Source organism: Dermacentor variabilis, chromosome 11 (assembly GCF_050947875.1).
Source record: "Dermacentor variabilis isolate Ectoservices chromosome 11, ASM5094787v1, whole genome shotgun sequence".
Classification (NCBI taxonomy): domain Eukaryota; kingdom Metazoa; phylum Arthropoda; class Arachnida; order Ixodida; family Ixodidae; genus Dermacentor; species Dermacentor variabilis.
Genome location: NC_134578.1, coordinates 92,827,182 through 92,851,257, shown reverse-complemented (window position 1 = coordinate 92,851,257; position 24,076 = coordinate 92,827,182). Strand labels below are relative to the sequence as shown.

The 24,076-nt window shown below is 45.7% G+C and overlaps 1 protein-coding gene across 1 annotated transcript; it reads right to left on the bottom strand.

The window, feature by feature from the left end:
- Positions 1-1,023: 1,023 nt before the first annotated feature.
- Positions 1,024-15,550, bottom strand: LOC142564799 (uncharacterized). The gene is made up of 6 exons (XM_075675962.1): positions 15,433-15,550; positions 10,331-10,383; positions 8,775-8,855; positions 3,095-3,139; positions 1,938-1,979; positions 1,024-1,219 (listed from the first exon to the last, which is right to left on the bottom strand). Exons 1-6 carry the CDS (start codon positions 15,533-15,535, stop codon positions 1,160-1,162), a joined length of 384 nt encoding a protein of 127 aa, XP_075532077.1. The 5' UTR covers positions 15,536-15,550; the 3' UTR covers positions 1,024-1,159.
- Between the last annotated feature and the right edge of the window lie 8,526 nt (positions 15,551-24,076).

The following is a 24,076-nucleotide window of genomic DNA, read 5'->3' as shown; positions in this document are numbered from 1 at the left end:
AACACCAAGTTTACATTTCCATAACTTTGAGCTAAAAGGACGTATCGCGCCTTTTGAAGCATCTGACGCTTAATATGTAATTTAAGAGCTTACTTAAAGTTGTACAAGTGTGTAGGACTGCTTTACAGAAGTCCAACTGAAAAGCTAGTGGAACATATCAACGCGGGGTGTGTAAAAAATCCGTGTCGTCTAAGTATAGTGTATTTGTGGGTGCGGTTAACAATATTCTGATGTTAATTTTTATTGCTTAGTTACCGAATTGTTAACTTGAAAGTTTAGTAGTTGTTTCTTTATGGATATTTCGCATTACTCAGCAATATTTAATAACAAATAAACTTTTTAAATAAAGAATCTACTAGCTAGAGTCACTAAATTACAGTATTTATCTTTAGCTAATGTGAACCTGATCAAATTCGGTGCAGTGTCTTGCGAAAAAACAAAATATTTCCACATTCGCACATCGAAGATAAATTTACGGCGATTTCTTTTAGACAATACAGCATTCTTAACAATGACCTGTGTAATAATAGCATAGCAGCCTTCGTCCAAGGTGACTCTGCGATTATGCAGAATGAAAAAGCAAAGTGAGATCACCAGTGCATACCGCCTTCTACTTGCCAATAAAATGAACAAGTGTAAACCATTGGTATGGCGCGTCAGAGCGTTGAACCAAAAAAAAATAAATTCTGTTGACCTGCCAAAGCCACGGTCTGATTATGAGGCTTGCCGCAGTGGGGGACTGCGGATTACGTTCGACCAGCTGAGGTTCGCTAAGTTGCAACCATTGCATTGCACGCGAGCATTCTGGCATTTCGTCCCCATTAAAAGGTGGCCACCACATACGCGATGCAACTAGCGACCTCGCGCTCAGCAGAGCAAAGCCTATAGCCACTGCGCTACCGCAGCAAGTGCATAGCGCTACAGGAGTTTGTTTCAGATTGCGCTACTGAAATGCTGCCTGTTGCGCTGTGTGCTGTTGATCGTTGCTGCACCTAAAACTTTGTCCAAACAAACACGGAAAATATTTATTGAGAATAAATGAAACACACTGACGACGTTACGACGCAACCTTTGTAATGTTTGCGAGAAAATCTTGACGCAAGAAAGACCAAACTGTTGTAGTAGATGAGAGCTTTCCTGACGCCGAAGGTGGAAAGGATCAGCCTCGCAACAAGTAAGGCTCGTCTTCGCGTGGCGGCACAAGCTTCAGCCAGCAAGGCTGCAAAAGGAGCAAAAAGAAAAATGGACGATTCACTCCGAGAAGTCCCATGTTTACCTCTTTACGCACGTGAAAATATATGCATATTTATACCAAGCGGGGTGGGATCGATATGTCATTTTCTTAAAGATTCAATATGCAAGAAAAGCTATTTGTTTTTGGTGTAATTTTGTTGTCGCAAGCAGAGTGTCCTCAATAAACTGCCACTAGTCATACTTGTTGCAACATTTATGGTCGCTTCGCTACTGAGTAGGTATTTCACAAGTCCATACTCAATACAAATAATATTAGAAAACGTCGCAACGTTATTTGTTCTACTTCTCGTTTCTTTCTTTTAAATCATTCGAGCAGCCTATTTTTGGTGTTGGCCAGCGTTCGCAATCTAATGAGAGATTGCACGCGAAGTAATAAACATCTTTTAAAATAAAGAATACATGGGATGTCCTGCCTAATTTCCCTGAAAACTGCATAAGAAACAGATAGATGATCAGTTAAGTGTTTGGAAAGGCCATGAAATGTGAGAACTTTCTCACAACCTAATTTATGCCAACTGAATTATGCAGTATAGCATTTATAACGTAGCACATTACAAATAAAGAGTGGTGTACATGCGCGAGAAGCGCATCTTCAGCCCATAATACAATATTTTACGTGAAGCATAAGACGAACCGTGCAAACGTTAATATTTAAGAAACTTACTGCAACAGTATCAACGTACCAGCATCCATTGATAGAAGACTGGCCTGAAGGAGCAAGTTTCCTGCAGGGCACACGCGAACAAAGCCAATCTATCAGTCACATTTAGCACATGGTTCCAAAAGTCTAGGTTGCGCAAAAAGCACCTTTCCTTCTGCTAGCCTCGCCCTGGTTAGCATAAACATAGACGAGTCATCTTGCAAGAGAGAGAACGGTCACTCGGTCGCTCCGTCGGTCATTCGTTTCGGGAAGGCGAGGCAAGGCGGCGAGGTGAAGGCACGGTGCTCTAGAACACCCCACGGGCCGTGATTCTCGGCCTGTGCCCAGTCTGTACCCGGCACTTGTATAATTTTACCGTCCGAACCCAATCCAATTGGTTAAAATGGCCCAGCGGTAGCCGGAAAAGAAGTAAGCCTACTCAACCAGGCCCGGCCCGACCGAGATCCGAAAGTACGGTCGAGAGCAAGGTTTCTCAAATAGGAATAATCGGCGTTTCGTTGGCGCATCCTTCCAAACAAGTGCTTTAACCTTGAGTAAATTATTTTACAAGAGGATCTCAGGTTGGAGAAAGATAGCTGGGCGCATCTTACGAGGGGCGTTTATGTAGCTGTGGCACACTGTAATAATTTCCTGTAAATACAGCGCTCGAAGTCATCAAGAGAGTTTCGTAGCGGTCTTTTTCGCAGAAAACTTATTTATACGACCTGTAACCGAGAGTTAAAGATCTCGCGTAACCGTGTGTCGGGGAGGCGCGGAAAAGAGGAAGGGGGACTGTCGCCTCGCAACTCTTTAGTTCGTTCGTTCGTTCGTTCGTTCGCTCGTTCGGCCTAATCACTTACATTCGCAATCGTAGTCGGTGGTTTCTGCATAATTTTAAAATGAATACCTTTTTTGTTCTTTCTATGGTATATAGTGATTGGAGTATGCCAATCAATGTATACCATAGCAACCACAAAGCCATTCCCACCGTCGTTACTAAGTGACAATGAGTGATGCAACAAAGTCTTTCACTGAATTTTTTTACTGCAGTGCTCACAGCTCAACTGGTCTTCCACTCTCGCAGGGCCGAATGGCCTTGTATGTTTTCGCGCTGAAATTTCTACTAAGGTTCTTGGCTGCTATTTTGTCAAAGTGCAACAAAAAGTGCATAAAATAACAAATTTGAATAGAAAAAATCACCTGAAATTTTTTGCTGCCAAGCCACCATAGAGCAACGTACAGCTCCTGCAAAATACGTGCAGCGCTTGGGACAATCATAATCATCATCAGCAGCAGCAGCAGCAGCAGCCTGGTTGCGCCCACTGCAGGGCAAAGGCCTCTCCCATACTGCTCCAACTACCCTGGTCATGTACTAATTGTGGCCAAGTTGTCCCTGCGAGCTGCTTAATCTCGTACACCCAACTAACTTTCTGCCGCCCCCTGCAACGCTTCCCTTCCCTTGGAATCAAGTTCGTAACCCTTAATGACCATCGGCTATCTTACCTCCTAATTACCTGTCCTTCCCATGCTTATTTCATTTTCTTGATTTCAACTAAGCTGTCAATAACTCGGGTTTGTTCTCTCATCCAATCTGCACCTTTCTAATGCCATAACGTTACACCCAGCATTCTTCTTTCCATATATGGTTGCGTAGTCCTCAATTTAAGTAGAACCCTTTTCCCAAGCCTCCAGGTTTGTGCGCCGTACATGAGTACTGGCAAGACACAGCTTTTATACACTTTTCTCTTGAGGGATCATGGCAACCTTCTGTTCATGATCTGAGAATGCCTGCGAAACGCACCCCAGCCCATTCATATTCTTCTGATTACTTCAGTCTCATGATCCGGATTTGCCGTCACTGCCTGCCCTAAAAAGATATATTCCCCTACCACTTCCAGTGCCTCGCGACCTATCGTAAACTGCTGTTCTCTTCGAGACTGTTAAACATTACTGTAGTTTACTGCAGATTAATTTTTAGACCCACCATTCTGCTTTGTCTCTACAGGTCAGTGAGCATGCATTGCAATTGGTCCCCTGAGTAACTAAGCAAGGCAATATCATCAGCGAATCGCAAGTTACTAAGGTATTCTCCATGAATTCTTATCCACAACTCTTCCCAATCCAGGTCTCTGAATACCTCTGTAAACACGCTCTGAATAGCATTGGAGAGATCGTATCTCCATGTCTGACGCCTTTCTTTATTGGGATTTTGTTGCTTTCTTTATGGAGGACTACGATGGCTGTGGAGCCGCTGTACACATCTTTCAGTATTCTTACATACGGCTCGTCTACACCCTGATTCCGTAATGCTTCCATTCTGCTGAGGCTTCGACTGAATCAAACGCTTCCTCGGAATCAATGAAAACTATATATAAGGGCTCGTTATACTCCGCACATTTCTCTAACACCTGATTGATAGGGTGAATAAGGTCTATTGTTGAGTAGCCTTTACGGAATCCTGCCTGACCCTTTGGTTGGTAGAAGTCTAAGGTGTTCCTGATTCTATTTGTGATTACCTTAGTAAATACTTTGTAGGCAACGGAGAGTAAGCTGATCGGTCCATAATGTTTCAAGTCCTTGGCGTCCCCTTTCTTATGGATTAGGAATATGTTAGCGTTCTTCCAACATGCCGGTATGCTAGAGGTCATGAGGCATTGCTTATGCAGGGTGGCCAGTTTTTCTGGAACAATCTGCCCACCATCCTTCAACAAATCTGCTGTTACCTGATCCTCCCCAGCTGCGTTCCCCTTGGGACTATAGCGTCGACGAAAATTCGCATGTCCTGGTGTCAGGGAAATGATGCGCATTTTGAAATTTGTACCTTCATCGCGTTTTCATTTGGTGGCATTGTGTGAGTTGAAGAGTACAATGCAAAAAACATACTTGGCTCAATCAATACTTTCAGGGAAAAGAATTTACCTACGTAAACATTTCATGAATTGAGGCTTAGATTTTAGGCACCACATATCTGACACTGATCAAGGCCGTTATTTGGGTTAACACTCTGGACCCACAATGCAAACACGGAAAAAGACCCAAAAGCAGATACTACCCGCTTAGGCTCATCACGAGTCAAGATGCAAGAAAAGTAAGGAGACACTTATTTCGTTCAAAGTGCAAAGCTAGAGAACTAGACTTCTCTTTTCAGATGTATACAGTAGTGCTAAGGAAGCGCACATTCGCCGTCTTGGAACAGTACCACTGCAACAAACGAAGCGCCGCGTCTTTTTATTGCGATATCAGTTACATAGACATTGCAAGCGCAATTATGCTTACGCTGCCGTTGTCGTCGTCGTCACCACGATGTTCCGCATGAAGTCCGAAATCGATAACATAGTTGCCGCGTTCCGTGCGCTGGATGCGAGTGAAAACTTGCGAGGGTCAGCCTGCGATCATGGTTCAATCTTACGCGCGCGACGGAGGAATACAGGGTAGATGCACGCCGTTTTCTGTCGCGCGTGAGGCATGGAGGGAGGCGAGAAAACGGGGGGGGAGGGGGTGTCTACTACGGTGTCTGCTGCTTGCCGCGCGGTGGTATGGACGCCGCATATCTTGCGAGCCATCTGCGACGCGGGCAAGTGCGCCCCCGCCCTGGCCTAATCTTCAGAGGGATCTGTAGTGTGGACCAAGTATGTGAAGTGCCGGTAGCTTGGTATGCGCTGTGCTTCCAACGTTTAGTTCACGTTGCAGAAAGAGACAGGACGAGTTTCATTTCGCTTCCTGCTGCTGCCGCGCTTCTGCACTCCAGCGTTTCGACAGAGAGTTTCTGCGATCATCGAACGAGATGTGTTCATGTTGATATGTGCGGGTGTGACACCGTGCTTGTTCATTTAGTTAGTAAGCGAATGTTTGCAAGTTGATACGGCCCATAAAACTACTATCCTTACTCGTATATCTGTCTACAAATTTGCTGTCGCAGTCGATGCTTCGTGTTTTTGAACAATGCTACTAAGTCTGCCATTGCAATACACTTTATTATCCCAGTTCGTTTTCGAGCACATCATGTGGGTTGGCATCCTGCTCGTGACGCCAGTGACTGTAGGAGACGCCGACTCACATGATTGACCGTGTCGTCACGAAAGGTGGAAGAAGCTGCGTAATATTACAAGAGACGCGCTAATGAAGTTCGTTACTCTTTTTAACATACCAATCACGCCATTCTTTGTGGCTTTCCCCAAACTCCTGTGGCACCTATTTCTAGCTGGGTGAAACATTGACAAACAGCTATTCCTTCCTCATTCGAATTGCCTACAGCCTTGCTTACAACAAAATCAGTTCTGAGAATATAATCAGACACCTCTGATGCGACTGTCCCCGTTACACAGTTGCAAGAAATTTGCTCGCGACCGAATTTGACAAACTGGACAATCGCCCCTTGACGGAGGAATAAAGTCCCAGGGCACTAGTCCGAACCGGTTTTAGCACTTAAGATGTTAAATGCGCTGGTCAGATACTTGAGGACTGTGGAAGTGCGTGACGGACTTTGGAAGTGATTGCAGGTTGCATTGTGTTACAAATTATCATCATCGTCATGCTTTGGTGACCACCATTGTCGTCATACAGTCGTGATGTATTCATTGTCATACCGCAGTCTTGATGCCGTTGTAGACGTTCTATCCCCTTCACTTAGCTACGTCACCCGACTCTCGTCATGCTGTTATCGTCATACAGTCCTAGTTATTCTGTAGACGTCAAGCCACCATCGTCATATAAGCGTTGTCCTCTCATTGTCCTCATACAGTTGTCATGCTTTTTCGCTTCCCCATCGTCGACATGCCGTCGTCACGCTGCTGTCGCTTGAATATTTTCATCGCCCAAGGGACGTCCTCCCATTTTCCTCACGTCCCTAGTCATCATACTTATTTCGTTGCTTCATCGACGTCGTTCCTTCTCCGTCATGCTATCTGGTCATTCTACACAATGCCACCGTTGCACTGCCATCGTCATCACTGCGTCGTAGTCAGACAGCCACTGTCATGCGTTCATTGTCATTGCGTGGACGCACAATCGTCGCAATTCGAGCTTCATCACCTGGTGGTAGTCACACTTCGTCACCATTCCATTGCCCGCATGGCGTCATTGCCACGACACCGCTTTGATATCATCGTCATTACTTCAGAATCATCATCTCTTTCTCGTCATACCACCGTTCTCATACTGCATTTGTCAAGCCCCAGACGTAATTTCTTCTTCGTCATTCCATTGTTGTCAATGTGTCAATGTCATCTGGCCCTCATCATACGGTCATGCTCATCAGCGACCTTGGCAAGCGAGTACCACGTTATAGCGTGCCGACATAGGAGACAATGTATCTCACATATCGCTGAAGAAACAGAAGTCTCAGAATAAACGTGATTTCATGCAAAATGTGTGTGGCTACATTGCTTGCATGCTAATTGCATTACCATCGATAGTCATTGTGCGATGAGTTCTGCATGTATTTCTTCTTCCAGCCATTCCTATCCTCCGCAAAGGCTATCCAGCAGGTGACAGCACTGGCTAGCATCCTTGTCCTTTATTTTACAACCAGTTTCTCTATACTTTGGGTGGAAAACATAAATGGAAAGACAAGAGACTAAACCAAGTGCGACAGTTCGCAACAGGAGTCAGAAACACAGCTACGCGTAAACATATTATGCCTCATCAAGTTTTTGTTTTTCTGTGCCACCATTAGAAATTGGCCATTCTATTTCGCTGCTCATGCACTGGTCTCAGGCACTTTCCTCTCCTTCTCACTTCTCTGAAAACAGCAGATCTTCCCCTTTTCCTTCTTGTCTTCAATAAAAGGAATGTTAGGCTCCACGAGTAATGTTCATTTGCTTCCTTCTGCCTAGCTTAACACAAAAACAGAAACGCATCACCAAGAAACTGCAATAAGAGCGCTTGAGGATATTGTCTTTGGTGATACGCTCTTCCATTATTGCAGTCATGTGAAAAGGCCAAAATATTCAACTTCTGCAGCATTCATTGGCCTACTCGTGAACTTTAGTGGTTATTTAGCAATACTGCAGCTTGCCTTATCTTAGAAAAGAGGAAAAAAAATTTAAACAGAAATGTGTTTCACATTATGAGAACATCATAAAATACGAGGAGGATTGACCCGAGTAGCTTCTCTTAACTTAATTTAACAGGAACTTCCGTAAGACAATCTGTAAGGGGGCGCTAGGATAAATACACATATCAAAATCAAAATACATAGATAGCTTAGCAATACAAAACCACGATCAGCGCAGTACGATGGGCTCAAAGTTAGCAACGTAATCTCATACACCATAAAATAAAGGGAAAAACGATAGTAATTAAAATTAAAGACGAAATAACGAACAAAAATTGAAAGTGATCAAAAAAGATCGCTTTCACGTAAAAGAAAAGGTACGGACATATTGCATGTTGGTATGGACATATTGGACTATAGGCAAAGAAAGTGCGGCAACCACGTGAGGGAGCATGTAAGTTATACACGTCCCTGTTACCAAACACGCACACAAAGCAAATTTTTATGCATTGTGTCTGAAGTACGATAACCTTGTACAGAGCATGTCACAGTGGTTGGAACGAACTTGCGGAAGCGCACATAAGAAGCAATGCCACGACGATATAAGAGAGGCCTTACAACACGTACAAGGAAGTGGTTTCCAGAAAGAGTTCATCTAATATTTCTTACCCATTTGACATTTGAACATATCTATTGAGTCTAGGAAAATGAAGTAACACCTGCGAGGAACAAACTTCGAAATTATAAAAATTCGTTAGTGACAACTCAGAAGTAATCATTTTCCTGATGAAGGCAGTGGTTTTTGAAAACGCAAATATCTTGTTCAACCTACTTACGTGGAAAACAGCACAGGTTTTATTAAGCATAAAAGGACAGAAAGTTTACCCTTTTCATCAGTGTTGCATTTTGGCACATGGCGGCTGGAGCATCGCACGTTAGCTTGCCACGCAATGTCACGTTCAATGCCTGTTTGGTTGAAAACAGAACAACAGCATTTTATGGCAGCTTTTAAAAGTGTAAAGTTTATTTTATATAATTAGCTTGGCTAAGAAGTACTTCCTGTGCACTACGAATAGAAAACAATTTCACTCGGATATATCCGTGCTCAAACTTGTATCAATGCGATAGTGAGAAGTGTTAATTGGTACTTTCTTTTTCACTACGACATCATACGGTACGTATTCCGTGCACCATGCAATCAAGGGCCTTTAAAGAAAAGGGGTATTATGGATTCCATGCAAACACGTTCAGAATCTTAAAAAAAGGTGACAGAGGACACCTATTTCAACGGTCAGATGCGGGGGCACTATTCGCACATCGTCGTCCTTTCATTCGTAGTAGCTCTAAAGAACAATAGCATTCTATGTATTCAGAAACACAAATCTTAATCTTATTTAGTTATACGCGTGCGTTACAGATTGCTCCTTCTTGAACTTTGGCTCTGCGTGCTGACAGACGTATAGCAATATTATCTTGAATTAGGCGAATCAGCACAACTGAGCAGTATTCATGGAAAGCTGGTCAGCTGTTCATAATTATCACAATTGCAGAAGAGTCCACGGACCTGTATGGGTTCATTCGTAGCTCCATTTTACTGAAACTGAATACAGCTTTAGTTTTGATAAAGGAATAAGCACCTTGTAATTTAGCAGACAAACCGGTCCCTTTAACAATCTTCTGCCAGCATATTTTTATTACGATAGCAATTTTATGGTCACTCCAAGCCATCTTATTGCCGGGGCCGTCGCCGTCGCCATCAGCGTCGCTGTGAGGTTCCGTGTATATTAAGGTATAGATGTCCTATATGCCATACCTTGCTGCATGACATACGGTATATGCGGGTTATACTGCAACACCATTCTTTCACTACAGTTGCTCATACCTGGTCTTATATTCTTGACAAAATTGTTCATGAGAATTTTGAGAATGGAAGCCCTTGAACAAATCACATGAAACAGAAGAACGACCGAACATGCCTTTTATCTTAGGTGTTCGCAAAAGTAAATAATAAATGTGTGAAACAGTAACAGAGGTCAACCCTGAAAATGCTGAAACTTTATTGGCACGGCTGTGCATGCCTCCAAGATCGGCTCAAGAAAAAGGTTTGAAACATCTCCGATACGGAAGAGCGGTGGTACGCACGCTAAGAAACACTTTGGCTTAAATCAACAAACAAAAATGAGATTATCCGGTGGTAGTATTTAAGGAGTGGACCGCTAGAACAGCGCCTTTTCGCTTAGCTTACATTTACTTCAATTCATACTACCACTAAAGCTACGAGTCTTACACTTGGTTAATATTGTAACATGTTGCTATCACATTCATTGGTTCGTCCATATTGCGAAACTGTTATATTTTCTTGTTCGTCTGTTGTGCTTTCTTCGGTTTTATAAGAAACTGCGAAATACTAGTGGTTATGAAATTATGAAAAAATGACGTACGCACGTGACCGAGTCCACCTCCAAACGTAGTTTTTCTATGCAGGCTCTGGTACCTTATTGGTTGGAAGAAAATAGAAAGATCAATTTTCATAACGGCGCTACACTAAACTGCAACCATTTGCAAGATGCCGTCAATTATCACTAATATACAGATATCATCATCATCATCATCATCATCATCAGCTTGGTTATGCCCACTGCAGGGCAAAGGCCTCTCCCATACTTCTCCAACTACCCCGGTCATGTGCTAATTGTGGCCATGTTGTCCCTGCAAACTTCTTAATTTCATCCGCCCACCTAACTTTCTGCCGCCCTCTGCTACGCTTTCCTTCCCTTGGAATCCATTCCGTAACTCTTAATGACCATCGGTTATCTTCTCTCCTCATTACGTGTCCTGTCCATGCCCATTTCTTTTTCTTGATTTCAACTAAGATGTCATTAACTCGCGTTTGTTCCCTCACCCAATCTGCTCTTTTCTTATCCCTTAACGTAACACCTATCATTCTTCTTTCCATAGCTCGTTGCGTCGTCCTCAATTTGAGTAGAACCCTTTTCGTAAGCCTCCAGGTTTCTGCCCCGTAGGTGAGTACTGGTAAGACACAGCTATCATACACTTTTCTCTTGAGGGATAATGGCAACCTGCTGTTCATGATCTGAGAATGCCTGCCAAACGCACCCCATCCCATTCTTATTCTTCTGATTATTTCAGTCTCATGATCCGGATCCGCAGTCACTACCTGTCCTAAGTAGAGGTATTCCCTTACCACTTCCAATGCCTCACTACCTATTGAAAACTGCTGTTCCCTTCCGAGACTGTTAAACATTACTTTAGTTTTCTGCAGATTAATTTTTAGACCCACCCTTCGGCTTTGCCTCTCTAGGTCAGTGAGCATGCATTGCAGTTGGTCCCCTGAGTTACTGAGCAAGGCAATATCATCAGCGAATCGCAAGTTACTAAGGTATTCTCCATTAACTCTTATCCCCAATTCTTCCCAATCCAGGTCTCTGAATACCTCCTGTAAACACGCTGTGAATAGCATCGGAGATATCGTATCTCCCTGCCTGACGCCTTTCTTTATTGGGATTTTGTTGCTTTCTTTATGGAGGACTACGGTGGCTGTGGAGCCGCTATAGATGTCTTTCAGTATTTTTACATATGGCTCGTCTACACCCTGATTCCGCAATGCCTCCATGACTGCTGAGGTTTCGACTGAATCAAACGCTTTCTCGTAATCAATGAAAGCTATATATAAAGGTTGGTTATATTCCGCACATTTTTCTATCACCTGATTGATAGTGTGAATATGGTCTATTGTTGAGTAGCCTTTACGGAATCCTGCCTGGTCCTTTGGTTGACAGATATAAACAGATATATATATATATATATATATATATATAGCAGAAAAAGCAGTTTTTCGTCCTGATGAAGGCCGAACCCCGGCCGAAGCGTCAATAAACCGCTTCATACGCGCGTCTACTTCATTGTATATATATATATATATATATATATATATATATATATATATATATATATATATATATATATATATATATATATATATATATATATATATATGTGAGTCTACCGGGATCCGGTAGTCGAACAGGCACTTGTAGGTTGAGGCAACAATGCTTCATTTGCTAAGTTTCGGCTGGGGTCCGGCCTTCGCCAAGGAATCCACTATGAAACACTAAGGCGGTGTGCTAAGTACACGGCGTAGGGGCCACCCCTATGCGCTTATTCAGTGCGAATACACATTGTTGCTGCGAGGAGCTTGCACTCGTGACTAATCAGCAGTTCTTTTCGACGAATTAACAGTACCTGATTCGTCACGAGTGCAAGCTCCTTGCAGCAACAATGTGTATTCGCACTCATCATTATCATCATCGTCGTCGTCGTCATCACCATCATCATCATCATGATCAGCCTGTTTTATGTCCACTGCAGGACGAAGGCCTCTCCCTGCGATCTCCAATTACCCCTGTCCTGCACCAACCAATTCCAACTAGCGCCCGCGAATTTCCTAATTTCATCGCTCGACATAGTCTGCTGCCATCCTCGACTGAGTTCCCCTTCTCTTGGAACGCATTCTGTAACCCTGATGAACCAACGGTTATCCAACCGGCGCATAACGTTACCTGCACAGCTCCATTTCTGTCTTTTGGATGTCAATCAGAATATGGTCTATACCCGTTTGCTTCTCGCTAAACAAGCGCATTGGGGGCCCCCTGTTTCATGTACTTATTTAGGCACGACGCGTTACTGTTTAATGTATTTCCTGATAATCCGAAAGAAATCATCGTTTCTGTTTTGGCACGTGCGTCCTGAACTTCCAGGCAGCTATATATATACATATATATATATATATATATATATATATATATATATATATATATATATATATCCAAGATGCTGCTCCACATCGCGCATGCGCAGCCTGCAGATATGTTTCGTCATCGCGCAATGCTACGATAACTCCTTACAAGAAAGAGCTGTCCTAACTTGCGTGACGACGATTACGACCTGCACGTGGGTAATGTGGAACAGGGTTTCGCCTTTGTAAATATGGTCCCGTGCTTCAAAATAAATTGTTCAAAGTCAGCCCTTGTTTGTTTCATATCTTCTTTTGTTTCTGGTATTCTGCACTAAAAGCTTCAATGATTCCATGCCAACATGGGCCAACCGCCATGTGAGTGAATTATATTCATTGTACCAAGGTATACTTTTGAAAGATGCTGTTAAGCTGCTGTTAATAATCTTGGAATGCTTGCCTTATGCAATTAAGCTAACTTAGTTACTTGGAAGATTTCTATTTGGCACTTACCTCTATAAGCATAACCGACAATTCGCATTTAGGATTACTTCCAATCTCTATATATCTATCTTCAAGCAGACTTTACGCAAGTTTCAACATCTAAAATAAACATTAGGCACGGCACTTCAATATCCGCGATGCATTCGTCAACGTATACAAGGAACTGCCAATTATGCAATGCATCAAACCCTCTATACCACATGGTGTAGAAATGCAGCAAGAACAAGCAACTATGCCCATCCATGCACCAACAAAAAAAACCAGTGGGAGGCCCAGCTGACAATCCAAAGCCATGAGGACCAGCCGTAGCTGGTGAAAGAGGCTGGAAATCAGCACAGGCCCGCGGCTGTCTGAAATAGAGTTGCAGGCCACAGGTTGCTCTCTCAAATAAATTTTATTCACTCACAGGCATTGCTACCCGATAATTTGTATATCCCTTTCAGTGCTGTTCTACAACACAATGTGATTTATCTTCTGTTGGGAACTCACCTATTGCGCACTTGCCCTTTTACCTAATGATATGTTTTAGGCAAACGGTTGGAACATATCTTGTAACCACGCAGTTCATAATAAAGCTGATATTTTCACCACTATTCGTGACACCTAACTGTGCCATTGTTCTATCCCGGTTTTGTGAAAAATAAGATTCCTGCCATAACTTAAGAAAATTGTCCGCATTCATGTGAAATCACAAGTCACACGAAAATGCACTTGTTACGTACGTTCCTAAATAATATAAATACTGCTTTCATTCTGAACTAAATTGTTAGAAATGCCTAACTCTCTAAATCAATAAGGGCACGTCCACTGACTTCAACAAATTACATATTCTAAACGAGGCGTAAATGTTTACTTGCAGATGTCACTCAGTAGAACCGAAAATAACAACCTCCACACTGACCCGCGTTCACTTTCAAGCGACGGCCACTAAAGCCGCGTAGTGTACGCCGGACTAAATCTTTAATTTCTGGCTACTTCAGCAATTGTACCTATACTATCGCGATGGGTTCGTTAGAGCTAGCTCTTTCTTGGATGAGCTGCGTAAGTTGACAAGGAGAAAAGTGAGCAAAGCTGCGACAGCCAACTTGAGAAAGATCCGAAGGACGATTCGCGTGCTTAACGGCCCAAAATGGACAAAAGTACGGCAGGTCAAACGAAGCAACGGCAAACAATCCTCGGTATGGCGGAGTGAGTTCATTGCTGACACAGCTGCAGCTGTTCACCCAACCTCGCGAACAGCCGGGACGACACGTCGAGTCAAGAATGTCACTGGTACTGGAATGGCTGTGAAGATCATCTATGGCGAATCAGTTTATTACGCGCTTCGCAATTAGTGGCTCTGGGTGAGATTTCCATTACTTTCATTATATGCAACGTGCAGACTTTTGCAATATATGTGTTACTCCCCTCACAAATTGCACAGGGTCACGGGCGCGCAGTGTCAGACGTCAATGCAGTCATGTCCCGAGTACGAAAGCGGTGTTTGGTACTTGTAGAGGCGAATAGGCGACGTCAGCATTAAAACCAAGACGCACGACGCATATTGACCTATATTTCAGAATTTTGTATCCCATTTGTAACATGGAACGTACCCATTCTGGAGGATTAGCCATGAATACGCGCAGAGTTTGTCGCCTTTTTAGACTAAAACGAACATTGCATCGGGTTGCATGGTTCATACGATATAAGTAAACACAATCATAGGTCTCCCCTTTATTTGAATACACGCCGCAAGCTTGATCAGAGGCTTACTTAACATTGATTCCAACATGTGCGTCGGATCTCTATAATTGACTTTCCTCACGGTTATATGGTTGTTAAGCGTTTCAGGTAGTCTGTTCTACTTCTCCACAGCCATTACACAACAACAACACTTGAACGGGCAAACAGTCAAATATTTTGGAGACCGGTTCACAAGCGCGTGGTATATGCCACTAAATGACATTGTTATCAGCTTTGCGAGTCGCATCTGCAAGCTAATGAGGTATGAGATTTCGATCATTTCAAGAGCCGCTGAAAAGAGCATTTAATAAAGCTTTATGGCGTTTATAGCACTTCAGGGCTGTGCATGTACGCGTTGATTAAACGTATCCATGGTTTAGTTTTTTTTTCCAGTGTTTGTGAGAATGCATTGTAACCGAGAGTGAGAACAAAGACCATTATAATAACGAGAAAGAATGTTTTAACGTTGGTGCCGGGGTTGATAATTCGAAGAACTTTTCTGATATCGAAAGTAATTAGTGCATTAGTGATTGAAACATAGCAATGACAAGCATACATACATACCATTCGTGCAGTCGTCGTAATAGCAGCTCCACACAGCTGTACAGAATACTGTAACAGTGGCAGTAAGGGCAAATGCGCTTCGCGAAGACCTGTAGGCATCCATGTGAGGCTCCGTGCGAACGTGTCTACGTAAGGAGTGGTTCAGAAATCTGACAACGAAGCGAGTGGTCACGCGGCGTAATCGGCATTTGGAAGCTGAATCAACATGTGCTTCGCGCCCTTTTCGTGTGTTTTGGCAGCTTTAAATGACTCAAAGAGCCAGTGCTACTGCGTTGACAGTTGCTTGTAGGAAAATTGTTTAAAATGGTTCACGCTACACTGGTCGTAGATGAAAATGAAAAAGAACGAAACTTACGCAAATTGATGCAAACTTGTGATAGAAAGAGGATGAATTGATACGTAAGTTAGCACATGAGTTAGCTATGGGAAGCTTCTTTAAATGTATCAGAAAAAAAAGGTCGTGGGTTCGCGAGAAACATCCCAATTAATAAGCGACAAATTGACTTCGCAAAGCTCCTGTATATAACGGACGCTTAGTAGAATCAATTTCTGGTCTTTTCTTATTATTTTGTTCCTTCCAGCCTTCCATATGAAGCCTCACTCTGTATATGTTGTTACAACAGTTAGAAGCCAACAGAAAATGAAGCCAAGGAAAGCATATGGAATTTTGTTGCTTTCTTTATTTTACATGTACACATGATAGGGCGAACGGGAATGTAAGCGGACAGAGAGAACAATTTGTCGGCAGTGGGACCTGAACTTACTCCACATCACGCGTGAAATGTAATACCGTTCATCTGCGTCGATAACTGATTTTACGTGCCCATTTCTTGCTACTCATGTTAATGTAAATATCTGACACTAAGGTTGTTTGCCTAGGCGGCTTATTAGTGGGGCAGCGGATGCGGAATACGGCGTTTGTCTGCTGATGCCACGTGGAGCGCGAACTATTTCACGCATAGGCAGATTGCCAATAACGCCTTGTATCCTACCTGAAGTCATAAAACGTGTAGAAATCGATATCATCCCTACGCGATGAACGCGAAGGCGGGTGGAACCGATGGGTTTCCTTTTTGGTAGTCGTAACCAAATAGAACGAACAGATAATTGAAGCAAGGTAAGCATAAGCGAAATGTTTTGTAGTTTATATGGAAGTGTAGAAATGCCTAATGCAGAGGATCTGGAGTCGGCTCTCACCGCCGACAAGTTGCCTTTTTCACACACTTTCATTTTCCTTTTGGCTTATTATTTCTGCCGCAAATAATTTCCCCTATGCGTTCCTTGGATTCATTATCTGTTGGCTTGGTATCGTTGTAACTAAGAAAAAAATTACCGACGATTACGTTACTTCCTAATGCGAAATTTGAGCGCAGCAAATAAGCTGTTTCACCTTTTCGATAGATTGAGGCAAAGAAATCGAGCAACACATGTATGCGCTATCACATAATTTTTTTTTATTTTTCACACGTATTCCTTTAACAAAGACTCCACTAGGTAAGCTTCTGCTTCGGCGGCACGCACCTCTGGATTCTGACGGCGACGGCGCTGGGCCTCTGCTCTGGCAGCTCGTTTAGCAGCAGCAGCAGCAGCAGCAGACGGAGGACTTCCATCGGTCGTCTCGCTCATGGCTCAGAAAGAACTGGCAGATAATTTCGCAGTGGCGAACGGCAGCGGCAATTTCGGCTCGGGCGGTGCACATATACAGATCCGCCGCCACCGATCTGGCTCTCTGATTGCCACCGCACAGGGCGAACGGCAGCGGCAATTTCGGCTCGGGCGGTGCACATATACAGATCCGCCGCCAGCGATCTGGCTCTCTGATTGCCACCGCACAGGGGTTGCATTGGAGGAGGAGCGAAGAAAGGAATTAAGTTCGAGCCGGCGCTTTGACAACCGGAGACTCGCAGGAAGAGGGGGAGGGGGGCGGCGTGTACACCCAGCGGCAAACGATGGGGGCAGAAGCGCGCGCAGCAAGCGGACAACACGATAAAGGGAGGAGGGAAGAGATAGCAGCGACTGACTGATGCCGCTGACGCCGATAGTGAGTCAACCCCAGCTGCGGAGTTGGTTTCAGGGACAACTCCGCCGATGCCGACACAAACAATATGATACCCTCGCTTCCGCAGCGCTAAGAACCAGGTCTAGCCGTGGGAAGGTGGTCACGTATTCGTCGACGTGCCGGGGCCTACGTGAAATAACCGGCGCGTCGGCAGCTGAAGAGCATCCTATCCGCCACACAAGAACAGGGGGGGGGGACCCTTTCCTCCTCTTTCTGCATGGCGGCGACGGTGTTCTATGCAGTCACGTTATCTTGACTCTCTAGCGGCGTCAGCGGCATCCAGCGGTATCAGTCGGTCGCTGCTAGCGCTGGGGGGATGAAAGGGGGGCGGAGCTGGTTACGAGGCCGACGACAACGCCGACGACGACGCGAAACCCAGGAACGGACGCCAAAGAGCTGCGCTCTAAAATTGGGCTCATGTGTTCCCCCTCCTTTCCCATCTCGTCGTTCATTACAACCTTTAGAAGCTGGTTGGCGGTATGTGCTACCGACCACCTGGTACTTCAAAAACGCTAGTGGCGGCCGTTATGAGTGTTTTACAAGGGTTACTGTAAAATTTTGAGGCGTACCAATGTTATTGCTAGCAGATTTGAAGTTTTCTAATATTTTGTGGGAGCAATCTTATTTTTTCCCTGTCCCGGGATCTTCAAAACCAATGTGCCTTGTAAATTTGTGCGCTGATTATGGGCGTTCTGAGCTAGTACCGTGTCTTGAGCGGGTTACCCCACCCATAACCATCCCTGCTCAATCACGCGCTCATGTAATCACCTGACTTTGTGACTATGAGAACAGCTGTAAGCATGGCACTTAAGCCATCCATTAAATAATACATCATTAAATTTCCCTTGTCTGCTACAATCGTCTACATATAGCATTAACAAATAAAGAAAACTTATCAAGAATTATGTCAAGCGATGTCTGTTAACAGCGAACTGTGTTCATTCTTAGAGGACGCTCTTCCCGTTTATATTTACCGTACAGTTCAAGAAACTGCTGCTGGTACATAAGCAAAATATTGGACCATATTATTACGCGAAGCACATAACTATTTACAGGTTATACATACAACAGCGGTTGCAGAGCTGACCGGTTAGATTCACAGCACGAGCCCAGTTCGTTCTTCCTCCACTTTTCTGAAGTGGAGGAAATGTTTGAACGAGGCGCCACGCACCTCGTTCAAACAATCAAATACCACACACATGTAGCATACTCCCCCGGCGGCAGAAGCGACGTGCCGGAGCGTCTAAATGTTATCACTGGGAGGGTGATACCGCTTAAATCGTGTAACGTGCACGGTATCACTGGACTGGGAAACAGATGGGGTGTGAGGGGCGATCTCGCAGGTGACGGGAGTCACGGCACGAAGCATTCGGTATGAGCCTGTGTAACGTGACCGCAGTTTTTCTGACAGGCTGACCTGACGTTCCGGCGACCATAGAAGGACCAAAGAACCTGGCGGGAAGTGCGCGCCTAGGTATCGCCGGTCGTACAAAGGCCTTTGGCTCTCTTGGGATTCAGAAGGCCTTCACGGGAAATTTCCATTGCGTGGGCACAGCGGGCGATGGCGTCAAGTGCATATTCACTGGTCGGTGCCGCGTGAACAGGGAAGGCTGTGTCGAGGGGCAGTGCGGGTTCTCGGCCGAACAGAAGAAAAAATGGGGAATAACCGGCTGTGTCGTGGCTCGATGAATTTTAAGCAAATGTGGCAAACGGTAGAGCGAGGTCCCAGTCAGTGTGGCCTCAAGAGACATATACCGCGAGCATGTCTGTGAGAGTGCGATTGCGACGCTCCGTGAGACCCTTTGCTTGCGGATGGTCTGACGTAGCTAGTTTGTGCCGCGTGGCACAGGACTGCACGACGTCCGCGATACCTTCTGATAGAAATGTCCGGCCCTGGTCTGTGAGAAGTTGTCGCGGAGCTCTGCGTAATACAATCACGTTGCGTTGAAGAAAATCAACGACATCTGATGTGCAGCTTGTACGAAGCACTCGGCGGATGGCGTAGCGCGTGGCGTAATCGGTGGCCACAGCGATCCAGCTGTTCCCAGAGGCAGAAAAAGGAAAAGGGCCAAGGAAGTGCAGACCTACCCGAAAGAATGGTTCCGCGTGAATGTCAAGTGGTTGAAGGTACCCAGCAAGGAGCGTCGATGGTGTCTTGCGTCGCTTGCATTTCTCACGCGCACTTACGCATCTTCGAACGGAGAGAGCAAGCCCTGGCCAAAAGAAGCGTGGGCGGATCCGGTGGTAGGTACGTGGCACACCCAGGTGACCGGCAGTGGGGACGTCGTGAAGTTCATGAAGAACAGCCGAGCGAAGGTGCTTAGGGATCACAAGGTGCAATGCAGGGCCGTCAGGGTGAACGTTGTGGCGGTAGAGTACGCCATCTTGAAGAGTGAATAAGCGAAGGGAACTGTTGGCAAGTGACGTTTCCAGGCGGTCAACGATGATACGCAAGGACGGGTCACGGCGCTGCTCATTGACTACACGGAGTGGTGGAAAAACAGAGAACACAGGCGGTCGCTGTCAGTATCAGACGCAGAGGTCGCGTCTTCGACTGGGTAGAGAGAGAGGCAATCTGCGTCCTGCTCTTGGCATCCCGAATTGTAAGTCACTGAATCTGCGTCCTGAGGGGAACCCCATGTAAAAGGCACGCCTTTCTTCAGAACTTCAGTGAGTGGTCGAGCGATTGCTGCGAAATCTTTCTCGAACCGTCGGCAAAAGGAAGAGAGCCCCACAAATCTCCGGACGTCATTGACAGACTGATGTACACGAAAAGCTGTTACTGGTCGAACCTACTCCGGGTCGTGTTGTACTCCGGAAGTATCGACGACATGGCCCAGCACTGCAATCTGGGGCGCCCGAAGTGGCACTTCGATGAGTTTAATTGGAGCCCAGCCTTGCGGAAGCCGTCAAGCATAGGTGCGACGCGCTCAAGGTGCGTCTCAAATGTAGGTGAAATCAAAAGGACGTCGTCAAGGTAACAAAGACAAGTTGACCATTTGATACTTTGAAGCAGGGAGTCGATCGTCCGTTCGAACTGTGACGGGGGCATTGCATGAACGGAACGGCATACCATTGGTTGGTAAAGGCCATCTGGAGGGATGAAAGTGGTTTTTTCTTACTCTTGCTCATCGACGGAAACCTTCTAATTACCGGATCGAAGGTCGATGGACGAAAAGTATTTGGCACCGTGAAGACAATCAAGAGCACCGTCGATTCGTTGTAAAGGGTAAACGTCCTTTTTAGTAATTCGGTTTAGGTCACGGTAATCAACGCAGAAACTCCACGTGCCATATTTATTTTTGACGAGCATGACCTGCGACGCCCAACCACTCGACAACGCCTCTGGCGAGCATCTTGTTTACTTCCTGCTCGATAACTTGCAGCTCTGCGGTGGACACGCGGTACCGTCGGGGGTGAATGGGAACAGCATCTCCAGTGTTTATCCGAAGTAACGTTTGAACAAGTGGTTGATCGTCAGTGCCAAATATGTCGCGGTAGGAATGCCAAAGGCGATATAGGGCGGTTGCTTTGTCAGCTGCGAGGACCGGAGCGACCACGGAAGTAATGGGCCGTCGAGGTTCAAGACATCCTGCGGGTAATCAGTAGGATCTGGAGAAGCGTCGGCTGCAAAAGCAGTGACGTGGGCGTCTGTCACTGACCGGAGCGTGGCCAACGCTGTGCCTTCAGGTAACACATGCTTCGTCAAGTCAAGATTGATAACAGGGAGACACATCCGATTAGCGGCAAGGGCTACGACGGAGTGTGGCACAGAGGTGCGCGCGCCAGGAGGACATCACGAATGGGTGCGACGACACAGTCGCCATCAGGCACGGTTGCCGTTGAGACCAATTCGACGAAGGCTAGGGCTTTTGGAGGTAAGGGAACAAACGCTGTAGTGCGGAGGGTTCTCGGTTGTTTGGGGCGAAGGTCTGAAGAAGAGGAAGCTCTAGGCACAGTGTACCGGTGGAACAGTCGATGAAGCCTGAATGCGTCGTCAGCAAGTCGAGCCCGAAGATTACGTCATGAGGGCAACTGGTCAGCACGGTGAACAGGACTGGAAATTGGCGGCCAGCAATTCCTATGTGCGCAGGGCACACACCCCTGGCGGCAACAGGTGACGCGTACGGCTCGAGTGATGGCAGGCGTAAGAACTTTTTCGAGGCGACGACATAAGATAACGCTCATTATGGATGCTTGGGCTCCAGTATCAATTAATGCCGTCAAAGGAACACTGTCTACGTGTACATCAATTAGGTTCGTGTTGGTGCGGAGCGTCAACGGAGGATTTGGGCAAGACTTACGTGATGCAGCACTACCTCCAATAGCTGCATGGCCTAGTTTTACGTCAGTCGGTTTGGGGAGGAAAAGCGGCGAAGTTGCAGTGAAGGGGCGCGACGGCTTTGAGGCGACGGCGATCGCACGGAGGAGCGGCTGTCAGGGGCATCAGAAGTAGGGTACAGACGGTGAGGTGAATAAAGGCGATCATCGGCGTACGGTCGAGGAGCAGGGAATGAGCTTCAGTATGGCGGCATCGAGGTGCTACGGCAGTGGCGGTATACATGACCAATGGGTTGCCAGCGGAAGCAGATGGGTTTGTCGTCTGGGGTTCGCAATTCAGCAGGATTGCGTGGTCTGAGAGCAAAATATTGGTAATTACAGGTTGTGGACATGTATGTATATAGTTACAGGTTGTGTTCCTGCATGTTAGAGACATACGTTTCGGTCGGCGACTGGAAACGGGTGCCAAGCTCTTTTTGCGCAGCCCGCTGGGGACCTGATGGGTTTCCAAATATGTCACGAAACCGCGCTTTGAAAGTGTCCCAGCTGGAGAGCTAGATCTCGTGGGTGGGAAAGCAGACACGCGGTGTCCCGTCCAGATAAAAGATCACATTGGCAAGCGTGATGGTAGGGTCTCAGTGGTGACTTTGGCTAATACACTCATACATGCTGAGCCAGTCGTCGACCTAAACGTCATTTTGGGAGGAGGATGTTCTAGGATCACGGTGACTAGGAGCCGTAACGTACGTTGTGGTTGGCGCCGCCGGTGTAGGTGGCGACTGGGTGGTTCCATCGGAAGCCATGACTGAGAATACTACAGTTCGGCCGCTTCGGAGCTGCGTGGTGAGGACGGGGAACGTTCCATCTCGACCGGAATGTTTTGCGATGGACGAATCAGTACGACGAGCAACTACTTACAGGTTATATTTACAACACCGGTTGCAGCGCTGACCAGTTACATTCACAGCGTGAGCCTAGTTCGTCCTTCCTCCTCTTTTCTCGAGTGATGGCGCCCACGCGCCTCGTTCAAGCAAAATCAAATACCACACGCATGTAGCAATATAGACAGACATATTGCTCTAGCGAACGGTTATTCTAGCATGAATAAACCATGGTATATAGAAGAATAGATTACCAAATCACAAGAATTAATTTTTCCTACTGCTAGACCTGCTCAGTCCACTGCCTATTGAGAAACTTAAAAAGCAGCACATTCGTGTCTTAAGATCTTAAGATATTACGCTGAAAAGTTTTACCATTCGGCAAAGGGAAATCAATGCGGGCAAATAGAACTAGTGAATGAATGGATCAATGAATAATTGAATGAATGAATGAATGAATGAATGAATGAATGAATGAATGAATGAATGAATGAATGAATGAATGAATGAATGAATGAATGTACTCTGCGGTATTACGGGCGACATTTGATTATGAGGCACGCCCTAGTGGTGGACTCCGGAAGGATTGTGAGCGCGGCGGCAGCGACGGAGGGAGACAAAGAGGACAACAGTGACCCTGTCGCGTTCCCCCGTACCGGCGAGAGCAGTCAATTCAACACAGCAGATTGCAGTTGTCTGAGCGCTTGACTTATAGCACTGACCAGGCTCACGTGAGTGCGTGGGGGAGAGGCAAGTGGGGCCTGAAGGACGGCAAGTTAGGCTAAAAAAATACGCAATGCCCCCTGCCAAATGCAGGCAATGACAAGAGGCTGTTGACGCGGAAAAGCCCAAATGTGCAATTATTTTTCTTTCCGTCAGGGACATTCATACGAGCAGCTTACTACACATGCACGAACAAACAAATATATTGGATAGGAGCGTGATGATTATGGCACCGCAACATGCCGTGCATGCTAAACAAACAAACAAATGTTTCACTAATAGATATGCGCTTCATCTCGATGCATCAGCTCTGTGGCACTGTAATTCTCGATTCTCCTCAGAATCGTGATCCTCCAAAGCCGCGGAGCATACATGTAAAATATATAATGCGCAGGCAAATGTGCAAGACCGTTGCTTCTTATGGAAAGTTCATGTTCTCATGCATGATCAATAAAGCAGGGCTAGTTTGCCCGTTACGTGACTTCTCCTGCTTGCTACGTTGTGCACTGGCTTTTCTCTTTAGCGGGCGCATTTCGGTGAAGCCGAAGTGCAAAAATGGACGTGTACCATGCATGGAGTTGACATGGGAGAACAACAGGTGGTTCCACTGGTGGTCGCAGCTTGCAAACATATTTCTTGTTCCTGCGCAGTGTGCCTGGGATCAGTGCGTTAGTTTTCAAAACATGTTGTTCAATCTCAG